Consider the following 14,083-nt stretch of genomic DNA (forward strand, 5'->3'; position numbering starts at 1 on the left):
GGTGAAAAAGAAGAAAAACCTACAACAATGTTGAAAGCATATACTTATGTGAGTAGAGAACAGCCTGGTAAGGGTTTGGAAGTTTCCATTTTTCTACGTACAATGGTGTGATTTCTTTTTGTTTCAAAGTTGGTGCAACAGCTATCTATCTTCACGGTGTTTCAGAATCACCTGGAGTGGCCCCAGATTCTGACTCAGTGTGTCCTGGACAGGATCCATGAATTTTCACATTTATCCAGTATCCTGGATAATTTTGAAATGCATTTTCTAAGGATTTATACTTTAAGTAGTAATCATTTTAGAAAAATAACAGATATCCAAGCAGGACTTAATCCTACAAAGGGAAGAAATCAAAGATGCTGTCAGGTATTTCTTTTCAGAGTCACACATAGAAGATTAGGTGCTAGATAAGGAAGCAGGGCTTATTGTTTTTATTTATTTTTTTCTTTTTATTTTTCTTTTTTTTTTCTTTTCCCACTGTACAGCAAGGGGATAAGGTTATCCTTACATGTATACATTACAATTACATTTTTCCCCCAGCCTTTCTTCTGTTGCAACATGAGTATCTAGACAAAGTTCTCAATGCTATTCAGCAGGATCTCCTTGTAAATCTATTCTAAGTTGTGTCTGATAAGCCCAAGCTCCCGATCCCTCCCACTCCCTCCCCCTCCCATCAGGCAGCCACAAGTCTCTTCTCCAAGTCCATGATTTTCTTTTCTAAGGAGATGTTCATTTGTGCTGGATATTAGATTCCAGTTATAAGTGATATCATATGGTATTTGTCTTTGTCTTTCTGGCTCATTTCACTCAGTATGGGAGTCTCTAGCTCCATCCATGTTGCTGCAAATGGCATTATGTCATTCTTTTTTATGGCTGAGTAGTATTCCATTGTGTATATATACCACCTCTTCCGAATCCAATCCTCTGTCGATGGACATTTGGGTTGTTTCCATGTCCTGGCTATTGTGAATAGTGCTGCAATGAACATGCGGGTGCATGTGTCTCTTTTAAGTAGAGTTTTGTCCGGATAGATGCCCAAGAGTGGGATTGCGGGGTCATATGGAAGTTCTATGTATAGATTTCTAAGGTATCTCCAAACTGTTCTCCATAGTGGCTGTACCAGTTTACATTCCCACCAACAGTGCAGGAGGGTTCCCTTTTCTCCACAGCCCCTCCAGCACTTGTTATTTGTGGATTTATTAATGATGGCCATTCTGACTGGTGTGAGGTGCTATCTCATGGTAGTTTTGATTTGCATTTCTCTTATAACCAGCGATGTTGAGCATTTTTTCATGTGTTTGTTGGCCATCTGTGTATCTTCTTTGGAGAACAGTCTCTTCAGGTCTTTGGCCCATTTTTCCATTGATTGATTGGCTTTTTTGCTGTTGAGTTGTATAAGTTGTTTATATATTCTAGAGATTAACCCCTTGTCCGTTGCATCATTTGACACTATTTTCTCCCATTCTGTAAGGTGTCTTTTTGTTTTCTTTTGGGTTTCCTTTGCTGTGCAAAAGCTTTTCAGTTTGATGAGGTCCCATGGGTTTATTTTTGCTCTAATTTCTATTGCTTTGGGAGACTGACCTGAGAAAATGTTCATGATGTTGATGTCAGAGAGTGTTTTGCCTATGTTTTCTTCCAGGAGTTTGATGGTGTCCTGTCGTCTATTTAAGTCTTTCAGCCATTTTGAGTTTATTTTTGTGCATGGTGTGAGGGTGTGTTCTAGTTTCATTGCTTTGCATGCAGCTGTCCAGGTTTCCTAGCAATGCTTGCTGAATAGACTTTCTTTTTCCCATTTGATGTTCTTGCCTCCCTTGTCAAAGATTAATTGACCATAGGTGTCCGGGTTTATTTCCGGATTCTCTCTTCTGTTCCATTGGTCTGTCTGTCTGTTTTGATACCAGTCCCACACTGTTTGGATGACTGTGGCTTTGTAGTATTTCTTGAAGTCTGGGAGAGTTATGCCTCCTGCTTGGTTTTTGTTCCTCAGGATTGCTTTGGCGATTCTGGGTCTTTTGTTGTTCCATATAAATGTTTGGATTGTTTGTTCTAGTTCTGTGAAAAATGTCCTGGGTAATTTGATAGGGATTGCATTGAGTCTGTAGATTGCTTTGGGTAGTATGGCCATTTTTACAATATTGCTTTTCCCAATCCAGGAACATGGAATATCTTTCCATTTCTTTACATCTTCTTTGATTTCTTTGATTAAAGTTTTATAGTTCTCGGCATATAGGCCCTTTACCTCCTTGGTCAGGTGTATTCCGAGGTATTTGATTTTGCGAGGTGCAATTTTAAAAGGTATCGTATTTTTGTATTCCTTTTCTAATCTTTCATTGCTGGTATACAGAAATGCAACTGACTTCTGACTGTTAATCTTATATGCTGCTACTTTGCTGAATTTATTAGTCAGTTCAAGTAGTTTTGGGGTTGAGTCCTTAGGGTTTTCTATGTATAGTATCATGTCATCTGCATACAGTGACAGTTTTCTCTCTTCTCTTCCTATATGGATGCCTTTTATTTCTTTTGTTTGTCTAATTGCTGTGGCTAGGACTTCCAAAACTATGTTGAAGAGCAGTGGTGAGAGTGGGCACCCTGTCTTGTTCCAGATTTGAGTGAGAAGGCTTTCAGTTTTTCCCCATTGAGTATTATATTTGCTGTGGGTTTCTCATAAATGGCTTTGATTATATTCAGGAATGTTCCCTGTATACCCACTTTGGCGAGGGTCTTGATCATGAATGGATGTTGGACTTTGTCAAATGCTTTTTCTGCATCTATTGAGATGATCATATGATTTTTGACTTTTTTTTTGTTAATGTGGTGTATGATGCTGATTGATTTGCGTATGTTGAACCATCCTTGTGAACCTGGGATGAATCCCACCTGGTCATGGTGTATAATTTTTTTGGTATGTTGTTGGATTCGGTTGGCTAAGATTTTGTTGAGAATTTTTGCATCTATATTCATCAAAGATATTGGCCGATAGTTTTCTTTTTTGGTGGTATCTCTGTCTGGTTTTGGAATGAGGGTGATGGTGGCATCATAGAATGTCTTTGGGAGTATTCCTTCTTCTTCAACCTTTTGAAAGAGTTTAAGGAGGATGGGCACCAATTCCTCTTTATATGTTTGATCGAATTCACCTGTGAAGCCATGTGGTCCTGGACTTTTATTTGTAGGGATTGATTTTATGACCTCTTCAATTTCATTTCTAGTGATCGGTCTGTTCAGTTGGTCTGTTTCTACTTGATTCAGTTTTGGCAGGCTGTAAGATTCTAGAAAATTGTCCATTTCTTCCAGATTGTCAAACTTGTTGCCATATAGTTGTTCATAGTATTCTCTTATGGTTTTTTTGTATTTCTGCTGTATCCGTTGTGATTTCTCCTTTTTCATTTATAATTTTGGTTATTTGGGTTCTTTCTCTCCTCTTTTTAGTGAGTCTGGCCAGGGGTTTGTCAATTTTGTTTACCTTTTCAAAGAACCACCTCTTGGTTTTATTATTTTTCTCTATTGTTTTTTGAATCTCTATTTTATTGATTTCTTCTTTGATCTTTATAATTTCCTTCCTTCTGCTGACTTTAGGTCTTTTTTGTTCTTCTTTTTCTAATTCATTTAGGTGGAGGGTTAAGTTGTCCATTTGGGATCTTTCTTCTTGTTTGAGAAAGGCCTGTCTTGCTATAAATTTCCCTCTGAGCACTGCTTTTGCAGCATTCCATAGATTTTGAGCGGTTGTGTCTTCATTATCATTTGTTTCAAGGTAGTTTTTAATTTCCTTCTTGATTTCCTCATTGACCCATTGGTTTTTTAGTAGCATGTTGTTGAGTCTCCATGTGGTAGGTTTTTTCCCTTTCCTTTTCCCATGGTTGGTTTCTAATTTCATGGCATTGTGGTCAGAGAAGATACTTGAGATAATTTCTATGCTCCTAAATTTATTGAGATTAGCTTTGTGTCCCAAGATGTGGTCGATTCTTGAGAATGTTCCATGAGCACTTGAGAAGACTGTGTATTCTGCTTTTTTTTGGATGTAGTGTCCTGAAGATATCAATGAAGTCTACCTTTTCTATTGTTTCCTTTAGGATCTCTGTTGCTTTATTGGTTTTCTGTCTAGAGGATCTGTCCATTGATGTGAGGGGGGTATTAAGGTCTCCTACGATGATTGTATTCTCATCAATATCTCCCTTTATGTCTGTTAATATTTGTTGTATGTATCTGGGTGCTCCTGTATTTGGGGCATATATGTTGATGATAGTAACATCCTCTCCTTGGATGGATCCCTTAATCATTAAGTAGTGTCCTTCTTTGTCTTTCTTTATGTCTTTTGGTTTAAAGTCTATTTTGTCTGATATGAGCATTGCAACTCCTGCTTTTCTGCCATGTCTATTGGCGTGAAATATTTTTTCCCACCCTTTCACTTTCAATCTATATGTATCTTTTGTCCTAAGGTGAGTTTCTTGTAGGCAGCATATTGCAGGTTTTTGCCTTTTTATCCACTCAGCCACTCTGTATCTTTTGATTGGGGCGTTCAGTCCATTGACATTTAAGGTGATAATTGATAGATGATTATTTATTGCCATTTGAACCTCGTGTTCCAGTTGATTCTATGGTTCTCCATTCTTTCTTTCTTTTTTTTTTTTGGTTGGATGGTCTCCTGTTATTATCTGCTTGAGTGTATTTTTTTTTTTCATTTTTTGCAAATGCAATATTTGGTTTTGGCTTGTGGTTGCTCTGTTTTTTTAAGTATGCTAACCCCTTCCCATAATTGTGTGTTTTAGCCTGATGGTCCTGTAAGTTCAAACACTTCATTACTACATTAAAATTAAGAAGGGAAACATACAAACAAACAAAAAGGGTTATTTACTTCCTAACATCCCTTGCCCACATTTTATGGTTTTGATGACTCTTTTTTATTTTTTCTTTTTAATTTTATTTTGTTTGAGGCCTGTTCATGATTAAATCTGTATGCTGGCTTATTTGAGTGACTGCTCTCTGATTGTGGTTTCCTCAGTCCTAGTTCTTCCTCTTCTTCTTCTTCTTTTTTTTTTTCCTTTTCTTTTTTCTTCCCTTTCCTTCCTTTCTTTTTGGTTTAGAGAAGCCCTTTCAATATTTCCTTGAACCTGGGTTTTGTGTTGCAGTATTCTTTAAGTTTTTGTTTGTTGGAAAAAAATTTTATTTCCCCTTCTATTTTAAATGATATTCTTGCTGGATAGAGTATTCTAGGGCTTATTGTTTTTAAAAGAAGGGGCAGGGAAGGACACAGATCAGAGACTGACAATGAAAACAGGAGGCAGTTCAGACCACATGAGCTGATAAATTAAGAGTTGATGTGTTTTTTATTTGTGTGGTCAAGACCAAATATGATAGGGAAGATATCTGCAAGAGGGAACCCCTTTTATTTTTAAACAGAGAGCTAGCAGGGAAGTTTTTCTTTCAAAAGCCATTTGTGAAAAGACAAAAAAGAGGGGAGGGTGGCAGGAGACCGGGGGAAAGCCAAGGAGTTAGAGTGAGAGTGGGAGTGGAGGTTCCTGGGTGTTAAGAACAGTCATCGAGGGAGATTTCAGGGGGAGGGTGGGCATGGAATATGACAACTGTGGCCAGTGCAGACCTGGGAGAAATCCATTCTTACCCAATCTATTCAACCACAGACTCAAAGACATGGTTGCCAAGGGGGAGGAGGAGACATGGGATGGATGGGGAGTTTGCGGTTGGTAGACCAAACTACTACATTTAGAATGGATAAGTAATGAAGTCCTACTGTGTAGCATAAGGAACTCTATCAAATCAATTGTGACAGAACATGATGGAAGATAATATAAGAAAAATAATTTATGTGTATATGTGATTTTTTCTGTACAGCAAATTGATAGAACATTGTAAATCAACTATACTTTAATAAAAAATAAAAAAATCCTTCTCAACCACAGTTAAAAACCAAAAATACTACTCTGTGTGTGCGAACATGTGTGAATGCATGTGTGTGTGTATGAGAACAGGACAAAGACGTTGGGCCAGTGATAAATGTTTGGACGTCATCAGTGCATTTGAGTATTCAATTTTCTGATCAGGTCTCCAGAGGGTCAAAGGAACAATCTCTCCAAACATGAAGTAAAGTTAGAAACCTGTGAAAGTTCAGCCTTTAGAAGGAAAAAGAAGTAATACTCCTATATCAAGGAAATAGTCTCTTCTTGGAGTGGCATAGGGTAATCTTATTTTTACTTCTGCCTTCTGTATGTGTGTACACAAGATTTTGATTTTTACAGGTTTTTTATCATGTCATTTAGTTCCTTCCAAATCGCATGTTTATTTGATTTCAAATCTCTATATTAATTGCTCCTTCACCTGAAAGGTCCTTCTTTTTCCTTCCTTACCTGAACCCTACCTTCACAGCCTAGCTCAAGTTCAACCCTTTCTACCAAATTTTCCCCCAGCATTACAGGGTTTCTGACCTTTTCTATCTGTGAATTTAGTTTATACCCAAGGATTACCTTCTGTGCATTCCCTTATTTCTTGATCTCAAAATGTTTGCATTCAGGAGGTTCCTCCCAAATTGTTGTTTGATGACAGTAAAGAAAATGTAGATTGAATCATCCAGTGACAGAAACTTGTGGCTTCCTCCCCAGCATCCATTCCATTCCACTCTCTCTTGTCATATAATAGCTACTGGCTGGATGAGTTTGACTCCTCTTCTAGCCCCAGGAATGGGCCTTGATTGCACAAAGCAATCAGTATGATTCCACAAAGCAATCAGTATGATTCCATCCTTCTCATGATGCTGATTGGTTCAAGCATCAGACAGGTGGTCTGACCTGGTCCAATCAGAATAAAGAACAGGACATTTACTAGTCTAGACTGGGAGAAATTCTCTCTCTGTATGCATATGTGATAGCTAAAACTGCTGGAATCAGTTTGCTAATGTGGGAGAAAACTGCTTGAGGGTAAAGTCAACACCTAAGAAGGCACAGCATCACTCAACATCGGAGTCAGAGGTTTGATCCAATCAGGCTGAAGCCACTGCCACCTCTGGAGGTTTCAGTCCTTCTAGCCAATGTAGTCCCTTTATAGTTTAAGTCAGGTAATGAGATTTTCCTATTACTAATATGCTTCCTATTGTTTGTTGATTTCCCTCTATTTTCAAAACTTTGGGACACAACATGCAATTTGTCATCTTGCAAGTGAATATATTTAGGGAAATGGCAGCAATCTTGAGTAGCATTTACTACTCTAGTAAGATCATTATATATTTTTGATGTCCATGCTGATTCTAACCAAAGTCAACTTCACAATTGGTAAAGTAAATTTCTCAGTGCTGGGAGTTCCCATTGTGGTGCAGCAGGAGTGAATCCAAGTAGTATCCATGAGGATGATGGTTCGATCCCTGGCCTCGTTCACAGGGTCAGGGATCTGGCATTGCTGTAAGCTGTGGTGTAGTTCACAGATGCAGCTTGGATCTGGCATGGCTGTGGCTATGGCCAGTAGCTGTAGTTCCGATTCTACCCCTAGCCTGGGAACTTCCATATGCCACAGGTATGGCCCTAAAAAGCAAAAACCAAAACAAATCAAAAACAATTTCTCAGTGCTTATAGCACTATATTAAATATAGATACCTTTTCGATGAAATTGAAGAGACCCCAGCAGACATATGGATTTTAGCATCTCTGTTGTGTACATTTCTAAGCAGCATTGCAGCTGAATGTAGAGCCGACAGATTTCTGGGTGGATCTCACCATCTTCCGGGCTGCAACAGAATGAAAGAGAAAAGCTGTGAACATTGTCAAGATTTCACTCATCAGCCATTTGTCTCAGCTGTGAGAGGGTAAAATGCTCACTAAACATTCCTTACGGCCTGGGTCTAAAATATAAGACTTCCTGCTTTCAAACCAATGACAAATGTCACAGTTCTTACATAAGTGTCTTTCTGACTAACAGCTCTTAATGTTTTCTCCCTTCAGCAGCAGATTTCTGCTGGGAGCTTAAAATCATAAATGTTTTAAGTAATTGAAAATATCAGACATTTTCAATTTAACTGTTGGACAAACTTCCAAAATATACTTAAACCTTAAGACTATCTTAGCCTGCAAGAAGAGATTAAAAACTCTCATTTTTAGAGAAACTAACGAAGAGCTATTCAATTACCAGTTAAAATATAGCTCTTTAATATTAAACCCCTAGTATAACCATCATAAGTGGTTAGAGAGCCAAGGTACAAATTATTTTTATCAAGGTCTTTTGTCTCATTCTAAAGGACATTTATTTATTGCTTGCTATGTTTAATTTATGAAAGGCTAAGTGTTTTTAATAAAAAAATGAAAAATTTATGAAAAAAGTAATAAAATTCTGGTAATTCTGCTTAACAATCTAAGCTGAAATAAATACTGAATTTATACTTTTAAAATTTATCTTAAAGTCCTTGAGCCTTTCTCTATTAATTATGATAAAACATATAAATGTGAATGTGTTAAAACAGAGTGATCGGTTTTATTTTTTAAGAGGAGAGAGATTAGTTGATAGAAATCTTTATATTGTAGGCAGCTAAAATAGCATGTGTTGAATAAAGCAAACTAAACAAAAGGGATATGATTTAGAGATTAGAATGTAAGAAGTCTAAAAGTGAACTCTGTGTTATCTTTACTTCAGTCTCCATTCATTTAAAATGCACTGAAGTCTGAGTAAACGATGCAGCATTTGGATTTGCTTCCTTTGTCAAGTGGATAGTGGCAAAATGTCAGGGGCAATTATCAGACAAAAACATGATGGCTTCATTTTTATTTAAACTCTGGAATCACACTAAAAAGAATTTCTATTTACACAGCACTTTACAATAATAATCAGTTTTCAAATATAGACATTATATACATGAATGAAAAAGTAAATATGTATAAAATGGCCATCTTTGGATGGTAGAATTATAGGTACCTGCTCCTTGTTTCTATTTCTCTGTATTGAACATATTTTGTTATAATAAATTTGTATCAGCTTCAAAATGAAAAAAAATTAAAATTCCTACCTAAATTATAGCATATCCACACAATAAAATGTGATGTCATGGCTATAAACAAAACAAACCAAAACACCAAAATGATAATAAGATTTCATTTTTAATATTTATTTAGTACTGGGCCAGAGTTTATCTCACTACGTGGTTTATATAACATGGGAAAATGCAAAATTCTAAGCCTGAATATGAGTGATGCATGCAATGTTATTCTATGCCTTTCCTGTGTTAGAAAAAAGTACTTCAAAAGAGGATATGTGCAAAACTTGGCTTTATCTAAAAAATGAAAGACTACATTACTTCCTCATTTGTGTCTCCTGGGTAGAGCCCTAGGAGAAAGTGTATCTTTGGTGAAAGTCCCAGATTTTCTTTCAGAGCTTCTTCCCACAGGTGCTTTCCACCCTCAAGCTGTCCTCCTGCTACCTGGATTTCTCCCCCATCCTGGACAATAGACATGCAATGTCTCATTATTTCACATCATCTTCAGCCTTTCAAAATGTCTCTACTTGTATCCCCTTCCCTCCCCTCAGGGCCCTGCTAGACTCTGAAGGAAGAATGTGCATCAATGGTTCATGAAAGAAAAACTCATCCTGGTATATTATCTGTTAATACATTGGTTTTGGTAGAAAAATCTAAAGATAATGTCTTATCCCAAAGACAGGCTAGAGGGAAAACGTTTTAAGGCAGGCAGATTTTTTATATGCTGCTTCATCACCTCAATCATAGCTGCTTATTTTCACCTACGCATAACACTGGCCCTGGTGGCCCACACGCAGATTAAAAAAAAACAACAAAACCCAAATAAACCTATAATGAGTCTATGGCATGTAATGTACGTTTGATGAATAAAACAATTAGCCAGTACAGTACCGTTCCAAGCCATGGAATATTCTTATTTTTAGAAGTAAAAAATCTATTCCTAGTGGCTAACTTCCAAAAATATGCAAACTTCATATATAGATGACATTTTATGCATTTAAACAAATGATTGCTGTATTAATATAACTTAAGAACCAATATTTTATTTTACAGTTGGATAGTGAGACACAAAGCAGTGTATTAAGTGCTTCTGAAAAAAAGCAAGTCAGAACAGAGATTAAGATACCAAGTCATATCATTTCCTTGGATACCAGCTTCCTAATACCTCTGTAACCAATGGAGATCCTCAAAACTGTGGAATCATTTTGCCTTTCCTAAATGTTACTGGAAGAAACCGAATAGATACTGCTAGAAATAAAAGCAGCCTAAAAATAACTGATGCTAAAGTTGCATTATTAATCTTCTGGTTAAATATTCATATATATGCTTATGGATTATCCTTTAATATCTTGGAAAATTGAAATATAGAGAAAGAAAGGAACTAGTTAAAGAGCAATGGACAAGTTGTCTTTTATGTTAGTGTTTCCCAATGTCTTAACTAGGTTACAGTTGCCTCAGAACTTACACAATTTATTTCTCCTACTTTAGAACTCTATGCTGTTACTGCTACTGATTACTAAAAGTTCATTAAAAGAAAAAATGTCAGAGTTCCCGTCGTGGCGCAGTGGTTAACGAATCCGACTAGGAACCATGAGGTTGCGGGTTCGGTCCCTGCCCTTGCTCAGTGGGTTAGATCCGGCATTGCCGTGAGCTGTGGTGTAGGTGGCAGACGCGGCTCGGATCCCGCATTGCTGTGGCTCTGGCGTAGGCCGGTGGCTACAGCTCCGATTCAACCCCTAGCCTGGGAACCTCCATATGCCGCGGGAGCGGCCCAAGAAATAGCAACAACAACAACAAAAGACAAAACAAAAAAAAAGAAAAAGAAAAAAATGTCAAATGGGTTATAACATGACTAATGTCGTGAGCAGTAGAATGAAATACATTTTCGAGAAGCATTAAGAGCATCTAGGCTATTTTTATAACAAGTGAGCAAGAGTTAGAGCCTGGATAATGGAGGAAAAGTCAGGAAAACGGTAATGTAGAAGCTTGAAACTTGCTGGCGATAAATGATAAGGCTGAGGGAATATTTTACATTAAAACAAAATTAGATGTAGAGATTTCCTTCAGGAACTGAAGCAACTTAACTTTGAGGTAACTTTATCACGTTACTGATGCTTAGTCTAAAATGACTAATTCTTATTAATCAAGTTTATGTCTGTGAGAGTCAGTCACCCCTGAGGTGATGTTCATTTAATTCAGTGAAAGAAATCTTACAGGTTAGTGACTAGGTGTGATTATTTATTTATTTTTCTCTTGAGCATAAATCAAGAGCTGACCTGATTGTTTTGAATAATTTGAATGCTTAAATGTTAATAGAATTCAAACACCGTAAAATTTAACTTCAAGAATATTTCAGTCATTTTAGAGCTCAAGTTGAATCCAAAAGCATTGAAAATAATGACCAAAATATAAATCTTTCAATCAACTCCTTAAGGAAGAGAATCAAGATTTAAACATATTAACATTAGGACTTAAGGGACGTGGAGTGGTGTGGGAACAAGGGGATATGAACACAGATATTGCCTAAGTCACCCCTTTGTAATAGAAATGCTCTCTATTGTGGATATTCCTATTTTGCAATTCAAAAGTAATATGATGAACACCCACCAGAATGGCTAAAATTAAAAAGACTGACAATGCCAAATGTTGATGATATGTGGAACAACAGAAGCTCTCACACATTGTTGGTAGGAGTTAACATGCTACAACTTTGAAAAAAGTTCTGGAAGTTTCTTATAAAACTAAACATATACCTCCCTATGACCTGAAAATTGCATTTCTAGGTATTTACCCAAGAAAAATGAAAATCTATTCACAAAAAGATCTTTTGAAGAGCATTCATATCAGTTTTATTTAGAATAACTAAAAACTAGAAATAGTTTGTGTGTTTGTCAAGCTTTTAAAGTAGATAAACTAGAGCATTGTTCACTGACTATACTTAAGCCAGAAAAAAAAAAAACTAGACTATTCCTACAATAGAAAAAATACTCAGTAATTAAAAGGAATAAACCCTGTAAACCCTGATACACAAAATGACATGGATGAATCTCAAACATATAATCTTGAGTGAGAAAACTCTTATGCAAAAGAGCAACTACTATATTGACTCCATTTATGTGAAGTTCTAGAACAGATAAAACTAATCCCTAGCCCTAGTGATTAGAACATTGTTGGGGAGGAGTACTGACTGGGAAGAGGCATGAGGAGAAGGAACTTTCTAGGGGGAGGGTAATATTCCATATGTAGATAGAAATTTGAGTTACATGGGTGTATGCGTTTGGCAAAGCTTACTGAATGGTGTCCTTGAGATGTGTCCATTTGATTATATGCAAATTTCACTTGAAAAAAAGAACCATGATAGGCAAATATTGAACTCCACTTAATGGTAAGCCTGCCAAACTGTTTAGGCATAAAGTTTACTAATGTTTACAACTTCAGAGAAATAATACGATGGCTGGTTGGTTAGAGGGATGAATGTACAGGTGGATACATGGTAAAGCAAGCAAAACTTAACTGTAGAATCTAGGTGATGAGTATTTATATACTTGATGTCTAGGGATTTAAAGTTCCCCAAATAATTACATGGCATAAATTGAACAAAACAACTGGGAAGCTTTACAACTAGTAAGGTCAAGTTCAAGAGTTAGCACACTGGGGATTTTGGTTATGAAATGCCTTGGCTGTGCATCTGTCCGCTATTTTGCCAAGGTTGCCAGATTTTGGTGTTCTGTACAGCTGCTAATAGCTTCTTAAAAATCAGCGAAATGCTTGTTATTTTGAAAGTCTGCCCCTAATGCAATGGTTTATATATTTAGAGGAAGGCAGCAAGACATAATAAAAGGAAAATGTGTTCCGGAGTCAGAAAACTTAGCTCTAAATATAGACTTTGCTGCTTAGAATTGAAACCACTTTAACCTTGCCAAGACTCAGTTTCCTCAGCTATAAAACAGACATAACAACTACTCATGATTGAAGTATCTCAAGGTTGTTGCAAGGATCAAATGAGATCATGAATGGGAAAAGAAATAAAAACTAGGAAGTATTGTTAGAAGTTGGCTGAAATCCATCCAAGCACATCAAAGTGGTGTTTTCTTAGACTTGTGCATAGTCTTGAGTATTAAAGATTCTCTGCTGCTCTGTAATATTCTTTATTGGCTTACAGCTCCCAGATATGGAGCTGAAGGAGACTTTGGTGAAATAAGCATGTCATTAGGCTGAGAAAGAAAGGTGTGACTTATTAACAACGACTCTGCATTTCACAGAATTTAGCGATGACAGATAAACATTTGGGGTTTGTCAGTTAGCAGAGATGGAAACCAGAACTCCTATTACAGCAGATATATTCAAGTCTTCTTCTCAGAATCAGCTCTGTTTTTGGCTATTAAGCCAAATGGCAAGGAAAGACTTAGGAAGACAAATATGATGATACTCTTTACTTTCTTTTTCAGAGCAAATAGCCATGGAGAAAGGGATTAACTGACTTATCTAAGGATGCTCATCTCCAAGTTATCTCCTCACATACCCACAGTGATTTTCTCTCAGCTATATCCTACTTACAAGGATATACTCTAATTCTGTGCCGAATTCAGGGATGGCTTCAGAGCCCAGCCTTCATATGGTTTCATGAAGGAGACTTCTCAAAGCAGCTCTGTGAATTTACACAGTCAATGGATAGTCAGAGGGCAAAGAGGGCACTTTTGTGTGTGTGTGTGAGATCCAGTTACTAGGTTAGGTTTCAAATTCTTCAAGGTCATTACAAGGTCTATCCAAGTTCATAAACACAGACTAGAACTCAATGACCATACTCTTTTATATCCCCAAATCAGCCCCACAATAGAAAGAGGAGCCCAGTTAACCAGAAGAACAGAAACAAGAAAATTTTCAAGGCATCTAAGTATACAATAGTTGAGTCTCCCTATTGTCTCCATTTTTTCTCATGATCTTCCTTTAGTGCATTTTTATGAAACTTGTGTTTTAGGTGGCAACCTCCTATACTTTCTTAATAGAGAGTCATAGCAAGTTTGTTTCTTCCAAGAGCCTTTGAAGAAGTAATTGCAGTAATTCTCTCACTTCACAGCATGTCATTTTGTAGGAACATATGGCTCAGTGACTTCCCTGCCACTG

The 14,083-nt window shown here is 36.9% G+C and overlaps 1 protein-coding gene across 1 annotated transcript in view; it reads right to left on the bottom strand.

Annotated features, from left to right (window-relative positions):
* Positions 1-14,083, bottom strand: part of RGS7BP (regulator of G protein signaling 7 binding protein) — a 102,014-nt gene that overhangs the window by 26,720 nt on the left and 61,211 nt on the right. Inside the window, exon 3 of the mRNA XM_047753518.1 lies at positions 7,593-7,723. Coding sequence (XP_047609474.1) covers positions 7,593-7,723 — 131 coding nt within the window. The remainder of the gene's footprint in view (positions 1-7,592; positions 7,724-14,083) is intronic.

Source organism: Phacochoerus africanus, chromosome 1 (assembly GCF_016906955.1).
Source record: "Phacochoerus africanus isolate WHEZ1 chromosome 1, ROS_Pafr_v1, whole genome shotgun sequence".
NCBI lineage: Eukaryota > Metazoa > Chordata > Mammalia > Artiodactyla > Suidae > Phacochoerus > Phacochoerus africanus.